Here is a 23,240-nt window from a genome sequence, read left to right as displayed (position 1 = left end):
GAGGTGGAACCACAGAATGAAAGAAAAATAGGAATATGGAATAAAATTTTTGTCAACAACACATACTTTTAAAAAAGATAATTGAGAATCATATGAAGAGGGATCCAGTTCAGATTATGGCAGGATAAATTAGGTAGTGCAAACATTTGGGAATGTGTAAATGGATCAAAGAGACAAGAGAAAGAACTGCATAGATTTGGAGAAGAGAGTTTTATTTATTTTATTTTATTTTTTATTTTTTTTGCTTTTTGGGTCACACCCAGCGATGCTCAGGGGTTACTCCTGGCTTTGCACTCAGGAATTACTCCTGGCGGTGCTTGGGGGACCATATGGGATGCCGAGGATCGAACCCGGGTTGGCCGCGTGCAAGGCAAACGCCCTACCCGCTGTGCTATCGTTCCGGCCCGAGAAGAGAGTTTTTGACAAAAGACAAAATCATGCAAAGGCCTAGAGACAGAGAAAAAATGTCCTTTACATATTTGTGAAGAGGTAGTTGTGGTAGTTGGAAAACAGCTGGTAGTAGACCTGAATTTTATGAAGCAGGGTGGATTTATGTTATCAATCTTACCTTGTAACAAGCTCATTATAATCATCATCATCCTGTTGATGGTTGAATTTCTCGAGCGGTCTCAGTAACGTCTCCATTCGTCCTAGCCCTGAGATTTTAGATGCTTCTCTTTACTCCTCCTTTCCAACAATGCTGCATTGGAGGCTCTTTCAGGGTCAGGGGAATGAGACCCATCATTATTACTGGTTTTGGTATATGAATATGCCATGGGGACTTTTCAAGGCTCTCCCATGTGGGCAGGAAACTCAGAGTAGCTTGCCAGCTTCTTCCAGAGGGAGAATTAGGATATAAGCTTCTGGATGTTTGGTTTTATAGTCTCTGGATGTTGGCCGTTGGTGGGATTAAATGGTGCTGGGGGCAGTCCCTGGGTGTGACCACCTAGCTACTGGAATATGGGGAATCTGGGCAGAAGAGGCCCAGCCTCGATCTGAGAAGGCTTGGAGGTCTCAGCCCTTGGGTCCCTCACACCTGCTGGTTCCTTCATTCATGGGGCTCTCTGAATGTGTGCAGAGGGGCCTTGAGCATGGCTGTGGCTAGGCTCCAGAGGTCTTCGGCCTCGGAAGCTCTGCTCAGGGAAGGGAGGGAAACTGAAGCCCACCCTCTCCGAGGGGCCCCAGGGAAGACAGCCAGGCACTTGGGCAAGAGACTCTCTGTGTTGCTCTCTTCCAGGAGCATGGTTTTATAGTCTCTGGATGTAAGAAACTAAAGAAGACAAATGAGTTCACACTGTGTTGAAAATTCTTAATTATTGAGAATCTCATGAAAATAACTAGATTATTAGACTGATATTTTATTAAAAATGTTGAGTTCCCATATCCCCATGTCTATTCTGACCCAACATAGTGGCTGCATACTATTCCATTGCATTTACATACCAAAACTTCTTTATTCATACATCTGTTATTTGACATCAGGATTATTTCCACACTCTGCCTATTGTGCTAAGAGCTACACTGAACATATGTATGTATATATCTCTTTGAATCAAGGTTTTTGTGTTTGGCGGATACCAAATGTTGGGATAACTATGTCAAGTAGGAGATCTATTTAAACATTTTTGAGAAATTTCCAGATTGTCTTTCATAGAGACAGGGCATTGGCAATGAATAAAGATTTTTTTAACTATATGTATGTAGCACTGTAGCACTGTCATCCTGTTGTTTATTGATTTTTCGATTTTCTCGAGCGGGCACCAGTAACGTCTCCATTGTGAGACTTATTGTTACTGTTTTTGGCATATTGAATATGCCATGGGGAGCTTGCCAGGCTCTGCCGTGCAGGCGGGATACTCTCAGTAGCTTGCCGGGCTCTCCGAGAGGGACACAGGAATCAAATCCGGGTTGGCCGCATGCAAGGCAAACACGCTACCCACTGTGCTATTGCTCAGCCAACTGGAGCGATATGTATATGTAAATATACATATACAACTATATGTATATATTTTTTCTATTTGGGGGCCACAACCAACACTACTCAGGGCTAATTCCTGGCTTTGCACTGAGATAGCATGCCTAGTTGGACTTGGGGGACCATATGGGGAACAGGGCACTGAAACCAGTTTTGTGCAAGTTAAAGGCCGTACCTGCTGTACCATTTATTTAGTCCTTCTAGAGGCTTTTTTCCAGTTTGAAAGTTTTTGTCTAAGTACTGCTTTGAATCTTTCTCAATGGCCCAAATTCAATAGATTTCAATGTACTTTTGCTCTTGTTTAGTCAACTTAGTTCACTTCCTACTAGTGAGTAATTTTGCTGTTATTATGTGATATGCTTTCAAAATGGTGTTTTTTTCAACGAAAGGCAATGGTCTGGATCCAATGTAAATAAACCTTTGGAGTCTAATGGCAGAAATGAGCTTATCAAGCTGAAGGTTGTTTTGGGAAGGTTACGTCAGTGTAGAAGTGGCATAAGACAGTGATGTGAGACTTGAGGTAATGGTAGGTGGTAATTTGCATAAATGCATAACCATTAACACTATTGTAAGCATGTTGCCTCAATACTAATAAAATAAGTTTTCCTCTGTAATAGATGTTATTTATTTGGAACTTTTCGTGACCTTGATATTTTGTGCATAGTATGCTTCTGATAATATGCTGGAGTGACTAATGTATATACAAATAAATGAAATTGTCTGAATTTATCTTTCAGCTCAATGTCTGTTTCTTGTAACCATATTGATCTCCCTATGCTTAGAATGTCAACATCTTTGGGAGAGAAATTATAGTGTCAATACATAGGTGACTATGAGGGTTTTCCACCTTATTGAAAAGAACAAAACAGGGATAAAAGCATTGAAAAAGTGGTTGCAGTTTCCAAATTTAATACACTTTTAGTATTTATTCTGTTTAGAACAGGAAAACAGATTTAAAAAAACCTAACCAAAAGCCTGTCCAATGATAATTTTAAATGTTTTTACTTCTTTGCCCAGGTATAGCTGCCTGAACTTATCTTTCAGCTTGCCTCTTCTCAAGTGAGACATTATACCTCTACTTTAACATGTGTTCGTTGTCACTTTAGAGACTAATGTAGCACTATAGCACTGTCATCCTGTTGCTCATCAATTTGCTCAAGCGAGCACCAGTAACGTCTCCATCGTGAGACTTCTTGTTACTGTTTTTGGCGTATCAAGTACACCATGAGTAGCTTGCCAGGCTCTGCCGTGTGGGCGAGATACACTCGTAGCTTGCCAGGCTCTCCAACAGGGGTGGAGGAGTCAAACCAGCGTTGGGTGCGTGCAAGGCAAATGCCCTAGCCGCTGTGATGTTAACATATTATTGATACATATGTCCATTTCATCAAGAGCATCTTTTAATTGTAAACTTTTGAAAATAGCAAATTTTTAAATGATTAATTCTAATGCAATAATTTGTAGAAGGATTTCAGAAAGGGAAGATCAGTAATTTGCTGTTCAAACTTCACAGCCCATTGTTTGATCCGTATGGCAAGCAGCAGCATGCCAGCCCCATCACTGCCCCGGAGGACACAGCAGTTCATTGTGCGTTTGGCTGACACAGCCTGGTCACATGATACACTGTCTAGTTACTCAGTAATTATGCTAGGAACTGGATTTTTATCCTAAAACTTGTCACTACTGTTTTGCTGAACCCAGTGATGGGTATTTGTCAGTCCTGTCTCACATTTGTAGTCAGAAGCCTAAGGTCATCATTAGCACATGACTGATTGTCAGGAAATGAAGTACTAGGTATATGGAAGTTTCTTTCATTGCTTCCATGATTGGGACTTTCTCAATCCTAAAGAAGAAGAAAAATCCATACTCAGTTTATTGCCTTCCAAACTGGCAGTTCTGTAAGACTCATTGGATGATTAAGTAATAAGAAGGAGACAAACCAAAAGAAAGTGTAGATTAAAATGTATCCTCGAGCCTAGCGCCACAAAACTCGGCAGTTGAATGCATTGAGTAACCAGAGAAAATCTTATGGAGATGTTTGTTAAAGAATAATATATTTAGTACATTTTATATTGATTTACATATAAGAAATATTTCTCTATATAGGTATTTTTAAAAAATACTTTAAGTGCAACTATGATTAGAAAATAAAGGATAATCACTCACTTATTGTCTAAATATTAATGTACATAGATATCTGCAAAACAGTTTACAGGTTAGCTAATATGGATCTTTTCTCAACAAATAAGTTTCCATTAATATTGAAAGTTCTATAATAAAACTACTAGCTAGCTGATAAAATAAGAGGTGATACTAAGAAGGTGTGATTTTTAAATATTATACTTACATCCTACAAGGGCAAAAGCATAGATTTGTTCTTTATAGATTCAGAAAATGAACACAGTATCTAAAAGGATTGTCAGACAAATGCCAAATAATACAAGTTGAATGACATATATTTAAAATAAGATTAAGTACTGCAATAACCATTTATTATATTTCTAAAAAACACTGAATCAAACATACATATATACACACATATTCTTTAAGTAAACACACAAGAAATGACTCTTGTCTACCTTGCACTTCCAGATTTTTCTTAGTGTTTCCCAAATTATATTATGGGTTCTTATACTTCTATCACTTCTATATATTTTCTTATCAGTGTATTATTTTAAGTTCTGAAGTAATTAAATAGTAAGTGAATTACTAGATATTTACTTTTCAATGGAAAAATTAAGAAAATAGATGGACAAGCGAATAATTTGCTTGTTTAGAACAATTCACATGAGAGTATTTAAGAGAGATTATATTCTCTGCTTTTTCTTGGACTCAGCATTTTAATTAATGATATATGCTTTTATTTTTTGGAATGTTTAGTTTCCAGCATTTTAAGAATAAGATGCTATTCACTAGGATGAATATTATTTTATTTTTAATTTTAATTTAATTTTTAATTTAATATTATTTTTAATTTTAATTTCCAAGTTTAAGCATTTGTTTTTAAACTTTTTTTATTTCTCTATATCCATGCCACCCTGTTTGTGCCTTATCTTCTTGGAAATGTTTTATTTCTCCATTGTTGTTACTATTTTGAGAATTATTATGAAGAGCAAATGTTTCTAAGAGTATGCATCTTATTTAGAGTATGCCAGTCGGCTATCATTAACTTGATCTAAATCATTGAACCTTTAAAAAAAATCAATTCAATCATTATGCCATATTATAGCTGTAAGGATTACAGAAATAAATTCACTCAACCATATTTATTAAATTTTAAGGATTTTTGTACATGTTGCATTTGTATAAATAAGTGGATAGTATATCAATTTTCATTTTAATGTTCTATCAAGTGCTGATAATTTTGATATCATTGTGAATATGATAGTAATAACGTCATATTCAAAACTGCCATACTTTTAGTATTTTTATTTGTTTTGCTATTATTATTTTATCTTATGATGCTGTCTATTTTTGCTTTAGTTATTCTGAATTTTTGATACTGGGAACATATGTGCTTCAAACATTTACATACTACTGGTAAATAAGCTGTTTTACCATAAAAAATTTTCTTTATTTCTAATTGTTTTCTGTAAAAATTTTTATAAAAGTTATCTACTTCACCATTTCTTGAGTGAAACATAAATAAGCTTTGTTAGCAATGCATTTCCATTTCTCAACTAATTTGCTATTGAAAGAAGGAGGCAGTCCAAAATACTTACAGTGTGATTCTAGAAGTACCGAGGTAAGTCATGATACACTATAATAGCCACTCATGGAGACAGAAATGACAAGGAAAGTTCCTGAAAAACATGGTTTCTCAGCTTTATCTGGTCTTACTTAGTGACCTGCACTGCTCAGTTTGTATGCAGACCAAAAATAAATACTGGAGAAATGACTTATAATTAATTTTTTAGACATATTTCTTAAAGAATTATTATAGTAAAGGGAACAGGCATTTTTTTTTAATATGCAAAGCACTCATTTAATTCAAGACCAAGAGGTTTTTAGAAATCAATTACAGTGGAGTAAAGGTTTTATGGGATGTCTAGGAATTACACAAGATAAAGGTGAGGGACATAAAATTCTGAGAGGGCTTGATAGGGGCTTGGAAGCAATGGGTAAGTAATTCAGTGCGGGTTGGCTTAGGAACAAGGTGTGAGAGTCAGGTTGAGAGAGTGGGTGTAAGTGTAAACTACATATACACTTGAATCCATCAATGAGGTTTACTTAAAAAAAATGATTTGAGGTCCTTTCCCCTTTTTCTTACCTTTGAAGTTCATGGAATTCATTTGTACCATATTCCTCAAATCACTATATCAGTTATCTTTTGTATACCAGAACTTATTTTCTTCCATCTCCCCAGGTGATTTTAGCATCTGGAACATATTCTGTTTTCCCTCCATTGCCCACCGCCATACAAAGTAATATTGACTTCCCTTTCCTACTTTTCTATTGCTCTATGTCGATGTGTTCTAGGATGGTACTTATTAAGTTGAAGTTCAGCGTCACCACTTATTAGCTGGGTAATTTCCAACAAGTTAGCCAAACTTTCTTTGTCTTGGTTTCCTCTTGAGAATGCAACAGTATCCATCATAGGGTCTGAGAATTAAATGAAGTCATGTAGGCAAAAACACCTGGCCCGGGTCTTTCCAGCACCATAATTATGATTTCTCCAATCACTATAAGCATTTAAATCCACCCAGGTTGAAAATGCCTTTTGCTATAGTTTAGAATAGCTTGAGAAATCTTTAAAAAGGAAAACGTGAGAGGAACTGCTCTATCCCAAGAGCTTCCTCTGAGGTAGCGACTCTGTTTTTAAGAAAGAGCTTAAGTCGAAGCAAAACCTTTCTCTGACAGCTAGATTTGGGAATAAAATTAGGACTCCAGCCTTTAGGGCTGCCCATTATCCCAACTAAAAATTCAAGAGGCACTGCATTTTAATGTTAAAATTGTCTATACTTTCTTTTCTTAGGTAGTTTGTCTTCCTCTGTTTAATTTCTCAGCCTCCATCTTTCCCTTCCCCCACATCTCAAAAAAAGAAATTAAAAAAAAAATCTAAACTTTGGTCATTTTAGATACCAAAAGATCACGGCAGGCTGACTAATTTTGCCCAGATTTTCTGCAAAAGCCCACATGTGCTGCCGTTTTGGGTTGCATAATTGATTTGATCTCTGATTTTAGAGGAACGCCGAACTCTTTCTGTGGGACTCTGAATACATTTCTCTAGGGCAAAAACTGTCCTACTTTTCCTTCTCTGGTATCTGTTTTGTGCTAGGCCTTCCACCCCAAGAATCTAAAAATCTAAACTACCCTCCGTGAAATAAATGAAATCACAGTTGGAAAACGACTTAGTGGACAGACTTAGAACCACAAGATAAGAACAACACCACGCACATTTTCTTAACATTCTCTTCTTCATCCCTTCTCCCCCCACCACCCCTGCTTATTTCCCTTCTTGCTGCACCAGTCTCTCTTTGTTTGAGATAAGAGGATACTTTGGTGAACCCACGAAGATTGACATAACGCACAGGAAGTGGCAGCACCCCTTAGCATCTCACTGAAAAGGCACAGCCTAGGAATTCTAATACTTGCTTGTCTATCGACTTGCTCTAGGAACAAGGAAGATTTCCTTACCTCATGGAGTCTTTCAACAATCACTTCTAGATTAATGGTTGTAAAGTTCAAACTCTAAAGACAGATACACAGCTAGTCCCAAACTCACATTAAAACTTGTTCCCTGAAAGAACACTTAATTCAACTGACAACTGGATAATTTTAAGCTTACCGTTTATTGGTTTTGATTATGCTCTCAAGAATGTCTGAGTTGTGAGGTTCTATTTTATGTGTGTGTGTGTGTGTGTGTCTGTGAATGTATGTGTGTGAGAGAGAATCAGTTCGATCCAGTATATGGTTTGGATTACCCTACTTTTTTGTTGAAAAATAATTCTTTGTAATATTTTCTTTTTTTCTTTTTTTAATTTTTATTTTATCACCATGTGGAAAGTTACAAAGTTCTCAGGTTTATGTCTCAGTTATACAATATTCAAACACCATCCCTTCACCAGTGCCCATATTCCACCACCAAAATTCCCAGTATAGCCCCCGCCCATGCCACCCACCCCCAACTGTATAACTGATGAATTTCACTTCATTTTCTCTTTACCTTGATTACGTTCCATATTTCAACACAAAACTCACTATTGTTGTTGGAGTTTCCCCCCAAGAAAGACAGCCCTACTAAGGAAGCATTTGATAATTAGTTTTGCATTAAAAGATTGTATTTTTTTAGTTTTTAGAAAAGGTCCCGGTCCCGCATCCCGGAGCCGTGTTAGTTGCTGCTCAGTGCCGCCAGGGCTTCATCTGGAGAAGGTGTGGTGGCTGCACCTCTTCCGTCTGGATCCCCGGTGTTGCTGGCCCGGTTTCGGGTCTGGAGCATTGTTCGGCCACGTTGCTCACCAAAACGCCTGGCTTCTTCTCTCAATATTTTCTTTTTCCTAAGAAAATTTTCGGAAATTTTTTTTTCACTAGGTCCATATGTATGATACTATTTCGACATAGTCACCAAACAATTCTCATATTATGAAAGGATCAAACTCTTGTTTGGTCAGAGTGATATGGATGACCCTCATTTGATCCTGGTACTACGTATGATCCTTTGAACACAGCCAGGAGTAATTTCTGAGCACAGAGTCAAGAGTAAGCCCCGAACAATGCCAGGTGTTATGTCCATATATCCCTGCTTGCCTTTAGAAAAGAGGATCAAACTGTTTACACTAATGGAATGAGAGCAGGAATTATTCTTAATTATTGACTGAGTATTAATCAGAATGAAATGTGTCCTTATTCCAATAAAATAATTTAGAGTTAGAAAATAGGGTCTGATTAGATACTATGGCAGGTAGGTATCTTACCTTGTACATGTTCAACTGGGGTTCTATCTCTGACACTCTGTATGGTTCACTGAGCACAGAATTAAAGTAAGCCCTTAGCACTGCTGATATACCCCCAAAACAAAACAAAAAAAAAAGAAAAAGAAAGAAAGGAAAGAAAGAAAAAAAAAAGTGCTACTTGTTTAATAAAACACATAGTATAACAGTATAGACATTCAAATCCAGAATCTCATATTCAATATTTACTACATTTAGATGAGTTCTTTAGCTGCTAAATTTTGTTACATATGAATATTTGGAATTAAAATATAAATTATACTTATTATGTAGGTTTATTGTGAGAATTAATATGCTAATGCCACCCCACCACCCCCACCCCATTCATTGCCAGGAATAATCCAGATCCCTGAGATTAGAGCCACAAATAAGCCATAAGCACATTTGGGTGTGCCCTCAAAACCAAAATAAATAAATAATCACTAAAATGCATGTAAAGCTATTTGGAAATATAATTATAAGTGCTCTATAATGCAAATTTTTCTCTAACAATATAATATGTAATAAATTATCCCCAGATTTCAGCAAATATTTATGCTGGTTCTAGTTTACATATTCTAGGTATGCATTTTCATTCAGGCTCTAGAAGGATTTTAAGGAATGTTATCTTCATGGCCAAGAACCCTGCAAGTAGTATGGGCAAAGCTGCCAAGCTTTAAAGCATCAATTCATAACTGGCATTAGCATCATTAATGTCCATATTTTATTGTCTCAAACAAGGCACATGCCCAGGGAAAATATTAACAAGCCAGAAAGTGTCGTCTGCTTTGATGGAGAAAATGAAGTGAATATTTTCTGAATGGACTGGAGCCATAGCACAGCGGGTAGGGCATTTGCCTTGAATGTGGCCGACCCAGGTTCGATTCCTCCGCCCCTCTCAGAGAGCCCGACAAGCTACCGAGAGTATCCTGCCTACATGGCAGAGCCTGGCAAGCTACCCGTGGCGTATTGGATATGCCAAAAACAGTAAAAGTCTCGCAATAGAGACGTTACTGGTGCCCGCTCGAGCAAATCGATGAACAATGGGATGACAGTGCTGCAGTGCTATTTTCTGAATAGGAATAGAGTAATATCTCTTTCAGAAGTTTACTGATTATCAGTCCCCTATGTGATATCATGTGACAAATGACTCTTCTCCTTATGGTCTACTTCATAGAATTGGCTTTGTCCTTCTCATGTAACAAGTTCTCCTCTTCTGATTTCAGGTTAATTTAAATCATACATTTTTCTTTGTAAACAGGCACTTCAGAAAATCCCTTAGAAAAAGAGCAAAAGCTTCTGATCCACCTCAGAGCCTCAGAGGGAATTGTTTGTGATCGTTTCAGTGGAATTCATATTGAAGCAGGAACAATTGGTAAGGATATAATATGGATCTATTAGTAATTAGATATGTTTAATATAAAAATAATGTTCATAGAACATCTAATAAATTCTAGGTACTCTTCTAAATAATTTATATTTTTCATTTTACTTATCATGTCTTCTGTAATCATTATACACTTTACGGATGTAAAAACTAAGACTCAGAAAATGAACTTCATGCAGATTGTCACACAACTTGTACAGAATCAGAATTTAGATATATACTCAAACTAAGAAGAAAACCTCTGGACTAGGAATATATGTTAGAAACTATAAATGCTATGTGATTATTGATATGTTTTTAGTTATTTTTGGCCATGGCCTATGTTGCTAAAAGGAGCTATGACCATTTCATGACTGAGTGGTTGTTCTCAGCAATGCTGGTGCAGAGATTAAGAGCATGAGGGGATAAAACCTGGGTTTTCAGAAGACAAATGATGTGTTTCAGTCATTTGATCTATCTCCCCAGTCCTACTAACATACACTTAGGTATATATGTCTATCTGTATATGTATGTACATATATTTGTACATATGTTGTCTATATTTATCCATATTATAGATCTATTAAACTGCTACAAAGCATTTGCTGTTGGTAGTTTCTTCATTTTTCTACTGACACAATAACATGCCTTATTTTAAAATTGGTTTGAATAAGAGCACAGTAATTGAAACCAGCCTATCATAACCGTGATGTACAAAACGTGCACTACCTTACTCTTCAAGGACAGATAAAAGAGACTATTTTTTACATTTCTTGTTATTTTCTCACTTTTTTCTGGATGGTGTAAGATCTCATCAACTCCATCAAACATCAAGTGAGGACAGTATGAAATATGGTAATCTAGCTCAAAAACATAGAACCATTGTTATACAACATGTCCATAGTGCTGTACCATTTCCAAAGGAGTTTTCATCTATGGTTTCTATTTTTTGTTTCTAAGAATATGAGACTCATTGTAGTCACTTTTTTTTTCAAGTTAACAAATGACACTAATCCTAATAGAAACTTTTACAGGCTCTTCTGTCTGTGTTATCCACTCTGTTTTCTAGAGTGTTACATTGTATTAAGTATTTTGTTAGGGGTATCCAAAGATTCCTCTGCTTATCTCTGACCCTAGCAAGATGGTCAAGAAAAAACTTTTGAAGTCTTCTCTGACGTTAAGTTGCATTGGGGTGAAATACTTATTTTATTGAATGAGTACAATTTAGGAAGTCATGATAAGTATTAGACTTTAATAGTTAGAAGTCATAATCTCCTTGAAGTAACTAAGAAAAGGTATCATTTTATAGTGAAACTTTGGTGATTGGGAATGATTGAGTCATCAGCTTTTCTGGTCAGTTGGATTTTCTGCATAATTCCAACTTCAGAAATAAACTTTTTGGTTAAAATGTTTGTTGGTAATTTCTTCAAATTGCTTCTACCTATATTACTTAGTCAAGAGTAAAAAGTAAAAAGTAATTTTTTGATGATTATATCATGTTACACTTATCTATATAATTACAAAGAATTGATTCCTGAGGGAAGAGTAATTCTTACTCTTTGATCTAGGCTTTAATATCAGTAATACAACATTTTCATTAATCCTTATTTTAGCTTTTATTATCTTCTAACATGTTTTAGTTAGATATGAAAAAATATATAGATGTTCAATTAGGAAATATGTAGGTTCTAAATAATTAAGGGTCTTTTGTTTTTATTTATTTGTTTTTTGGGTCACACTCATCGATACACAAAGGTTACTCCTGGTTCATATACTTAGAAATTACTCCTGGCGGTGCTCAGGGGACCATATGGGATGCTGGGAAAAAAACCCAGGTCAGCCGAGTGCAAGGCAAAGCAAGGGAAATGCCCTACCCACTGTGCTATTGCTCCAGCCCCAGGATTTTTGTTTTTTGTTTTTTCAATTTGAAGTAAAATTCAAGGTATTTTATTAAAACCTTAATGGTATTTGGTTTCTTTACTCGTATTTTTTTCATTTTTAAAATTGTGAAGCTTTCATATTTCAAAAATAGTTACTTGTAATAAAATGATGTATCAACCCAAAGATATGGAAATAACTGATTTGAATTCTGGAATAAAAGTTAGACCTACTTAAACTTCACTAGTATATTAATGTATACACACATATTATATATATACTACGTGTGATATGTATATGATGTATATATCTCAAATAGACATTAATGATCCTATGAGTCCATAATTCTGACTCTTTGAGTGTATTCATGGTAAAAACAATCTTATACCTCTATAGTATAAGGAATTGTGTTTTATGTGATTTTAAACAGTGGTATAAAACCTGTAAAAAAAAGAGACCTGAAAAAATAAAACTGAACTGCATCAAGCATGTCCCCAGTAAGACTTTAATTTATGAGTCTGAAATAAATTATATTTTGAAACAAAGGAGCTAGAGATCTAGCCTTTGATATCAGTAATACAACAAAATAGGACGTCCAACCCCTGAAAACAAAGCTAATAGTACTGAATCTCTTCCCTTAGGAAATAAAATTATCCTTTGTCATTTGGAAAATCTAGAGTATAGCATAAAATGTTAAACAAATTAACTTCCAATGTAAGTGAAATGGTTTAGAATCTCCTAGAGATGAACATTAGGAATGTAACTCAATGATAGAGCATTAAACCTGCTTTGCATGTGTGAGGCCCTGGATTTAGTTCTTGGCACCACAAAACAAAAACAAAACAAGATGAAACAGAATCACCTAAACATGGAATTTTAGTTAGTCATTGGAGAGGTTCATTTGCCAGCTTTTGGATTACTAGATGTGATGTAACATTTATTTCTCTATTGCTTTTTTGAAAACAAGTTTCATAGTCATGAGATATTTATTTGGCCTGCTGAAAACACATAACCTAAATTTTCCTTTTTCTCTAAATTGGGGATCTTGATAGTTTCTTCATTATTTATCATGTATACCAACCTATCTAATGAATTTTATGCGTGTGGCTTTAATTACTCTGAAGGATTTCCTATCCAGGTGTTCTGTTTTATTTACAGGGGTTTATGGAAAACTTCAGCTCTGTAGTGATTATACTATGAAACCCTGGACTCAACTTGGAACTGATATTGCCTCAGGCAATGAGAGGTAGGGAATGAGAAAAAGTAAAGTATGGAGGATTTTGGTGTCTTTGATTCAGTTTGAGGCTTTGTTATGATAGAGATGAAATTTTACTCATTTTCTAAAAAAAATTATCAAACACTTTTATTTACAAAATTGTTCTTAAATACAGCTGCTTCAAGCCATCAATGTTGCAAATATAATCCCCTGACCAGTATCACCTTCCCTTTATCAGTGTCCCCAGTTTCCACTCACCCTTCAAATTTGCCCCCTTAGCAAGGACAAATAAATTTACTTCATATTTTTTGTTACCACACCAAGGCAAATGGAATTAGAAAAAAATTGATCAAGAAAAGTTGATTTGTAATTATTGCTGTTACATCTCACCATGGCATTACTAAAGTTATTGTCTGAGGAATTACTGGGCTGGTTGGTGCTAGTTGAGCTTTCTGTGTTATTGTTTGGCTCAATGAATTTGGTGGTCTTCTGTGCCACTATTCCATCGCATTTACTGTGATCCTACTGAGCTGACAATACTATGAAACTGAGAGGTGTCACAAAGCAGCAATGCATCTAAGGCCATGAGCTCCATGTTCTAGAAAGACTTGGTGGCTTGTCAGCTTTATGAAGTTGTGGAGCTGAGTTGTAGAGATGGTCCATTTCTATGTGGGAGAGTGTAGGGTGTGGCTGGGCGTGAGTGTGCCTTCAGGTGTAAAGGGGAATCTCTCTTCCCCATTCTGAGAAGGGTCCCAATGTTTCAGCCCGTACCAGTATACCTGGAGAGATTTGGGGACATCATGGTCTTGGAGATTAGTTGTGGAACGGAGCCATTTCTCTGCCAGAAGATCTGAGATGAAATTTTAGATCAAGAATCTTAATTTATTTTACTGTATCACTGTCATCCCATTGTTTGTCGATTTACTCAAGCGGGCAGCAGAAATATCTCTATTACACTCAGCCCTGAGATTTTAGCAGCCTCTCCTTACTCATCTTTCCCAACAATTGGAGGCTCTTTCAGGGTCAGGGAAATGAGACTTATCATTACTGTTTTTGGCATATTGAATAAGCCATGGGTAGCTTGCCAGACTGCTCATGTGGGCAGGGTACTCTTGGTAGCTTGCTGGACTCTCTGAGAGGTATGTGTGTGTGTGTGTGTGTGTGTGTGTGTGTGTGTGTGTGTGTGTATGTAAAATATATGCACTGTCTAGTTATATATATATATATACAGATATATATTACTCTCTATGATTTGTTGCCTAGTGTCTAAACTCCATCAAATATGGTGTGGTAATTATGAAAAGTGGGTAGGAAAATAGTCTTATAATGTGTCCAGGAAGTGGCCTGGAGCGTGGTGGTGGTTGGGGAGTGGAGGTAGGCTTCCTAGGCTGGGTCCCTTGGATGAATAAATAGAAAATGTAGGACAATGGAATATTGTTTTAAATGTCTGCAATATAACAAAAGGAGAATGAAAGCAAGCTGTAGAGTAGGAGGATACAGCTTTTTAAAGGAGTATTTATTAGATAACTTATGTTTTCTGCTATCTAAAAGAGTTAACTCAATAAGATAATTTTTTGTTTGTTTGTTTTTGGGTCACACACACTTGGCGATGGACTGGAGTTACTCCTGGCTCATGCACTCATGAATTACTCCTGATGGTGCTTGGGGGACCAAATAGGATGCTGGGAATTGAACCCGGGTCCGCTGCATGCAACAAATACAACCCAAATAACTTGAGTTGACTACTGTGACTGATAGTTGGTTAAGAAATAGGGATAAAATAGGAAAAAAGGTAACTCAAAAGTAATCTAAAAAGATTTAAACCACAATAGAAAATTTAATAACGAATTAGAGTAAATAACGAATCACTGAAATAAAATGAATGCAATATAAAGAACACTCTGATGCAATCTACCTGTATTCAGAAGGTAGAGTCAGGAAAATAAAATTAATGACAGACATGGTGATGGGAATAGAGAACAGAACATTTGTAGATATGGATATTCTTTTGAATGACAGGCCAGAATAATGATAACGTAAATAGAGAAAATTATAACTGAAATACATCTGAGAGTATTAGCTGAAATAGAAAACTGAGAGTAGTCAAGTTTTTTTGTTTTTTATTGAATCACCATGAGATATACAGTTATAAGGCTGTTTATGATCGAATTTCAATCATACAATGTCCCAACATCTGTAACTCTACCAGTGTACATTTTCCACCACCAGTGTCCCCTCTTTCCCTTGTACTCACCCCTCATCCAGTGTGTCTCTATGACAGGCACTTTTCTCCCCCTCCCCCTCAGCCTGTCTCCTTTTGGGCATTGTGGTTTGGAATACAGATACTGAGAAATTATTATCATGTTCATTCCTTTACCTACTTTCCGCATGCAATTCTTATCCAGAGTGGTCATTACCGACTACTTTTGTCATGGTAGAACTTTCTCTATCCCAAGTGCAGGAGTTCTGTTAACATTTAATTGAACAGAACATTGAGAGAGTGTCCTGTATTGCTAAGCAAAATAAGTCAGTTATGTTCGTTTTATAGCAAGAGATAAGATATTATTTAGTTTTATAACTGAGTGGGACATTTTATGTCTATATATAAACTTTATTTTATCCATCGTTGGGCAATTGGGTTGTTTCAATTTCTTGGATATTGTAAATAAGCTGTAATAAACATTGGCATATATATATGAATTTTCAAAATTATTTTTGTGTCTTTGACTTTGTTGTTGGAATAAATGCCAATGAGTGGGATTACTATAATATGGTAGTTCTATTTTTAATTTTTTGAGATATATCCATACAGTTTTCCATAGAAGCGGAGCCACTTTACATTCCAAAGAGTAGATGAGAGTTGGGTTTTTGTGGTTTTTCTTTTCTCCACATCTCCTGCAGCAAGTGTTATTTCTGACCTTTTTGATAATAATTGCTAATAATCATTTTCGTAATCACAAAGTAAATAAGAGAGCAGCTGAGGCAGCAGCAGTCTCTCTCACTGCCATGTGTAACTTCCCCACCCTGGCCCTGCAGCCTCAGCCAACAGTCAGGAAGGAGGAAGCAGGGCTGCTAGGCTGATTAGTGCTAAGTTGCCGTTTATTCCACTCTCCCCATGTGCCTGTTCCAATCTCACTAAGCTCCCCATTCCAGTCTCACACTGCCCCTCACTCCAATTTCCTCCTGTCTCCCATGCTCATCTCTCTGCACTCTGTCTCACAGCCTTGGTCTTGTACCCAACCTCCCAACATTGGGGGTAGCAACTACACCCTGGTCAGGTAGCACAATCAACATATGAAAGCCCTTCCTTCTGAGGGAAGTCTTCTAAGATCAGACAAAAATCTCCCGAAGCTAGGAGACCAACTCAAGGGGAATACCATCTAGGAGTGTGTTTCTCCTTTCCTTAGTCCAACAACCATTTAAACATTCATCTTCTACTTCTTAATAAAATTAGTCAGTTTGTATGGACACAGTAAGAGATACATTAAGCTTGTAGGGTGGCTCCCCTGGGGACATCTCATGAGATCTCAGACTACAGTGCTCAGGCCAGATTAGTCTTTCTTAACCCTAGCAGGGTCCTAATCCAGTTGTTACTCTTTAGATCATGACAGAATTTGTCCATGACTGTGCTCTTGACTTATAGTTAAGCATTATGGCGCTTGGCTTGGCCCATTTCAATGCCAAGCCAACTGTGGGTAGCTCACAGTTTTCCCTGGGTCCATCCAGTCCCTCAACGGGACCCTGCTTTTGGGGTGCTACTGAAGCTTATGTCAAGAAAACAGATGCCCGGGAGTGAATATTATTCAAAGTCAATTAACTTCCAACTTATAAAAAAGCACAGCATTAGCTGTCTTCTTGTATCTATACAAAATGGACATTGCTCTGAAAAAGGACATAAGAGAAGGAGAAAAGCAACATTTCACTTACAAATACAAAACTCAGAGTCCTTAGAAGGAACCTTACCTTACAAGTCAACAGAATCTGATGTGAGGATAAAGGTGATTGACTGGTTGGGGAAGCAGAGTACAGAGAATAGGTTAAAGATAAACACAGAGGACCGGGAGTGCCGTGGGAGCACTGTGATGGGTGTAACCCAATAAACCTAAGCTCCTTGCTGACAGGGATAAAAGGCAAACCAATGTTATCCTACAATTGCTGTGATTTTGATTTGAATATTCCTGTTAATCAGTGATGATAAACATCTTTTGTGTTCCCGGTTTTTACTTATATGTCTTTTTAATACAAATATCTCGAGCTTTTTTCCCTATTTTTGATGGTGGAATTTTTCCTTTTGCTATTGAGTTTTGTGAATATGTTTAAATATCTGGGATGTCAGTTCTTTCACAGATGTATGATGTGTGAATATTTTCTCCCATTCAGTGAGATGAGTTATTTTTGTGTGATAGTTTCTTCCATAGTGTATTATTTTTAGCTTCCTTTTATATAATTTCATTTCTGTATTTTGCTTTTATTTTATTATGGTTGGTGTCAAGTCACTAAGGAAATCTCTAAAACCAGAATCATGCATATCTTTTCCATTGCATTTTATGGATTTAGGACTAACATGATTAAGCAATAGCTAGCCTGGCAAGCTACTCAATATGCCAAAAACAGTAACAATAATGAGCCTCATTCCCCTGACCCTGAAAGAGCCTCCAATATGGCAGCATTGGGAAGGGAGAGTAAGGAGAAGCTGCTAATGCTCTTCGTGTTCCTGGAGCAAGCAGACGCCATTGTGCTACACTAGCACACTACAGGGACAAATGGAAATGATACTGGCACCCGCTTGAGCAAATCCATGAGCAACAGGACGACAGTGATACAGGAATAACATAGGTCTTCAACCCATTTTCATTTTACTTCTGTTAGAAGTGGCCCAATTCTATAATTTTAAATGCCTCTTTTATTTTTCAGCACCATTTTGAAAGAAGTTTTTATGTCTCAATGTTATGCTTTTGCTCTTTCATTGTAAATTGATTGTTTACGTGAAGATTTAAAAAAAGTAAATTCTTTTTCAATTGATTAAAGAGTCCGCTTTTATTTCAGTTTTGATTATTTCAGTTTTACAATGTAGTTTAAATTTAGGGAATCATCATTTTTTTTACTTTTTTTTCTTTTTGGTGTCACACCAGGCGATGCACAGGTATTACTCCTGGTTTTGCACTCAGGAATTACCCCTGGCAGTGCTCAGAAGACCATATGGGATGTTGAGGTTTATCATATTTTTGTTTATGTATTGTCTTCGGTGTGTTTTAGTTAGAACAGTAAGCATCTCCTTTTCCCCATTGATCTAGAACTCCATTAATCAGACGAATAAAATACAGTTAATATTCACAGTGATCTTAAGCTGAGATATCTTGAAACATTTGAAGGGTAGGTAGCAATAAAGGTAGAAACCACATGTGAAAAATGAATATTGGAGTTTAAGGAAGACATCCCTGACTAGTTTCTGCCATCTAATCTAATTCATTGATATTCTATTAGCATTGTAGCTACACAGACAAATGGAAGAGGTTTTGCTCTGGATGCTTCTTAGAGTGTAATTGGAAGCCCAAATCTTTCGGAGCATGAAGAAAAATATATTTGAAAAAAATAAGCTTTATATTTATTTATGTTTGTAAAGTTTGGACAAGTAGTTGTTAGAGGTAACTTTTAGAACATTTCCAGGTTATATGGGGTTTAGTCATCTTTTCATTAAACATGAACAATATCAAAGTTGATCATCACAAAAGATACAAAATCAGTAGAACTATGTATTAAGTAGAATTTATAATGAACAGATTCAAAACTCTCATGAGAAGACTTTGAAGCAACAGAGCTATCATTAGTTCTTAAGAATTAATGTACTGAAGGGACTGGAGTGATTGCACAGTGGGTAAGGTGTTTGCTTTGCCCATGGTCAACCCAGGTTCAATTCCCAGCATCCCATATGTTCCCCAGAGCACTGTCACGAGTAATTTCTGAGTGCAGAGCTAGGAGTAACTCCTGCGCATTGCCAGGTGTGACCCAAAAAGCAATAAATAAATAAAAAATAAATAAATATATAAATAAAGTACTGAAAAACAAAGGGCAGTATTATTTAGATGATAAGTAAAAAATGAGTAGCCAGTTATTAAGATTTATTTGACTTGAGCAAAGATTTACAAATGAGAGGGGATAAATTTACACTTAGGTCTCACTCTGTTGTATATTCCATAGGTCTTGACAAATGTAAAATGACATTTTACATAGCTATTCTTATGATATCCTACAGGTAGTTTCACAAGCTTTTTACATAGCTATTCTTATGATATCCTACAGGTAGTTTCACAAGCTTTAAAAAAGAAAAATCTGTGTTTCATTAAGAACTGAGTCTAAATTTCATTTTCACAAAGAACTTTTCAGAATAGCAAGATGGCCAATTGAAGAAATTTATTCAATATTATGAACAATAATATAATATTATTGAGGTAATAGAGACTATGAAGAAAGACTAATTTTAAATTATAGTGGAATTGAATTTAGTGTGACTTTATACCCAGGCCATTTATTTTTAAAAAAATATTCTTTACTTCTTGCCACAATATGCTGTCTGTTAAAAATTAGATTCAGGTGAAAATAAGTAAGAAATTCATCCTTCTTAGTTGGGCTAATCTTAGAACATGCATATTTTCTGTTTATTTTCTTTTTCTGGATATTTTTATTAAAAATTAAATCCACATATTGTTTTTTCAACCAGAACACCATGAACAGAATTCCCTGAGTCAAATATCTCTGACAATGTACTTAAAATGATCACATAGTATTCTGTTGCAAGAAATCAGATACTTTTTATAATTCCTTGAATTATCATGATATCATTATGATGGTAGGAACATTGCTCTTTGTCACTGTTTAGTAGGTAAATAACTGAGAGTAAGACAAATGATGTAATGGTATTTAATGGAAAAATACTGGTCTTACTTAGGAGTCTTATTTTTTCTTTTTCTTTCTTTTGCTTTTTTGGGGTCACACCTGGCGATGCACAGGGGTTACTCCTGGCTCATACATTCAGGAATTACTCCTGGCGGTGCTTGAGAGACCATATGGGATGCTGGGAATCGAACGCGGGTTGGCCACATGCAAGGCAAACGCCCTGCCCGCTGTGCTATCACTCCAGCCCCAGGAGTCTTCTTTTTTCTTAAAACAATACCTAGCTCTTTTTCAATTACCGAATCTTGAGCTTTGCTATTTAATCTCGCTGCATCCCAGTTTTTTTGCTCTTAAAAGTTGCAGGTTTTTGGGACCAGAGTCATCGTACAGCAGATAGGGCATTTGCTTGGCTTGCAGCTGAACCATGTTCAGTCCTCAGCACTCTATATTATCCCCTGAGCGTCCCTGTGTTTGGACCAAAAGCAAAGAAACAAACCAACCAAAAGAGCTACTGATGTTCAATAGGAAGCTTACCACTCGGGGAGAGGGGTTTGGTAAGGAGGAGGAAGTGTTGAAAGGCAGTCACGTGTTAGGCATGATACCCTATTAGTAACTTTACTGTAAACCCCAAGGTCTAGAATTTATATATTTTTTAGAAGTGCCTGTCATAAGATGCAGGCTATCATAAGAGATGGGAGGGAAGCTCAAAGCATTGGTGGAGGGAAATGGGCACAAGTGAAAGATTGGGGATTGGAACAGTATATGCCTATAACTCAATCATGTATAACTTTGTAATTTATGGTGACCTAAACAAAAGGTTAAAAAATTAATGGTTTCTGTAATATTCTTTAATATAACTTTTCTCCGGTCGGCTGCGTGAAGGGCAAATGCCCAACCACTGTGCTATCGCTCCAGCCCTCGACCCGAGTTCGATTCCTCCGCCCCTCTTGGAGAGCCCCGCAAGATACCGAGAGTATGGAGCCCGCACTCCAGAGCCTGGCAAGCTACCCATGCGTATTGGATATGCCAAAAATAGTAACAATAAGTCTCTCAATGAGAGAGGTTACTGGTGCCCACTCGAACAAATAACTTTTCTATCTTGTAACACCAAATCGACAGCAGAAGGAAGACTATCTCCTTTCATTAAAATTGCATTAATGTACAGTTGTATTTATCCTTCTAAGTCTTATTTTTAAACAAAGATGAACAATTTTGGATCATATTTTTTCATAACAGAATCATATATTGGTCCAGCAATGATTTCCTTTATGTCTTTTTCTTTTTATTTGGTGTTATTTTTATATATTAAGGATCTTTAAATCCCCCTCCACATAGTAGACTCTCTAAGGATGCCTATGGTTAAGATCTAAATTGTCTCTCTTCGATATATAATGTCATATTTTTATGCCCCTAGCATCTACTCTAGTCTTTGGTGCATACCATTTGTTCAACCAGTATATGCTACATTGTTGAAAGGGCCTTCATATGAACTTGTCTTCAAAAATATTTCTTGGTGCAGGAAAATCGAATGATAAAACTTGTTAAAATGTGTGCATATGCAAAAGATACTGGTAAATAAAATAAGCTTATGCCACTGAAGTTGGGAGTGACCGAGTAGAGAATTTATTAGTTACCATCTTCAGTAGTTAAGCCATAGCAGTAAGACTTAGTAGATATTTTTGTTAAATGTGATTAAAATATAACAATCCAGTTAAGACAACTACGATTATTATTCCCATAATCACAAAGCTGGTTAGTAGCATGTCTAGAATTCATCCTGTTTGCCCATAAATGTATATTTCTCATTACATAATGGTAGATTTCTTTTTTTTTTTTTGCTTTTTTGGTTCTCACCCAGCGATGCTCAGGGGTTACTCCTGGCTTTGCACTCAGGAATTACTCCTGGCGATGCTTGGGGGACCATATGGGATGCCGGGGATCGAACCCGCGTCGGCCGCGTGCAAGGCAAACGCCCTACCCGCTGTGCTATCGCTCTGGCCCCAAATGTTTTGTTTTTTTTTTTGCTTTTTTAATGGTAGATTTCTTAAAAGTGGCATTGTCTGTTTCAGAAAATTTGAGAGAAGTTCCTTCTGAATTTGCCTTTATTAACCTAATGGCTTCCTAAGCAAGACTGAATGGTCCTTTATTTGTTGTTTTCTTTCGAGGCCACACCTAATTGTGTCAAGGACTCCTCTTGGCTCTGTACTCAGCAGTCCTCTGGGACTATATGAGGTGCTGAGGATTGAACCCAAGTCAGCTGCAAACAGGACAAGGGCCCTATAATTGTACTAAGTCTTTGGTCCCACGGAGATTTCTGATTTTGAGAATCCTATTTAGACAGCATATTCTAAATCTGTAAATTAATACTTTCTTGTGTCTTTGTCTTATATCCATAGGATCTCTCTATTATCTAAATAATCCAATATATGTAAGACAGACAATTTGACTTCACTAGTGCTAAACTTTTTGTAAAACCCTCTCTTCTCAATTGCACTCATCTGCGCGATATAAAACAACAGAATGAGAGACTAACACCTAAGAATAGCAGAAATAATCACCAAATTTGCTCCATGGCTTGGAAGCTGCCCTCCCATGCTGGGGGAAAAGGCAGTTCAGATAGAGAAGGGAACACCAAGTAAAATGTGGTGGGATGACCCGCTCGGGATGGGAGAGGGGTGCTCAAAGCAGAGTATAGACCGGACACCCAATAACTCCATTATTTACCACAACACCCAAAAGGAGAGAGAGAACAAAACGGAATGCCCTGCCACAGAGACAGGGGTGGGGGTGGGTGGGAGGGATGATGGGGTCATCAGTGGAGAATGGGTACTGGTGGAAGGATTGGTACTCAAGCTGTGAATGACTGAAACACAAGCACAAGAATATATAAATCTGTATCTGTACTCTCACGGTAATTCATTAATTAAAAAAAATAAATTAAAAAAAAAAGAAAAACCCCTCTCCTCTCTGATTTGACATGTTAATCCT

General features: G+C 36.7%; 1 protein-coding gene across 1 annotated transcript in view; it reads left to right on the top strand.

Annotated features, from left to right (window-relative positions):
- PKHD1 (PKHD1 ciliary IPT domain containing fibrocystin/polyductin) overlaps window positions 1-23,240 on the top strand; it is a 552,653-nt gene that overhangs the window by 362,369 nt on the left and 167,044 nt on the right. The window contains exons 53-54 of the mRNA XM_055136692.1: window positions 10,163-10,276; window positions 13,304-13,391. Of these exons, the coding sequence (XP_054992667.1) occupies window positions 10,163-10,276; window positions 13,304-13,391 (202 nt within the window). The remainder of the gene's footprint in view (window positions 1-10,162; window positions 10,277-13,303; window positions 13,392-23,240) is intronic.

Source organism: Sorex araneus, chromosome 4 (assembly GCF_027595985.1).
Source record: "Sorex araneus isolate mSorAra2 chromosome 4, mSorAra2.pri, whole genome shotgun sequence".
Classification (NCBI taxonomy): Eukaryota; Metazoa; Chordata; class Mammalia; order Eulipotyphla; family Soricidae; genus Sorex; species Sorex araneus.
The sequence above is the reverse complement of the archived record's forward strand: the minus strand, read 5'-3'. Positions and strand labels throughout refer to the sequence as shown.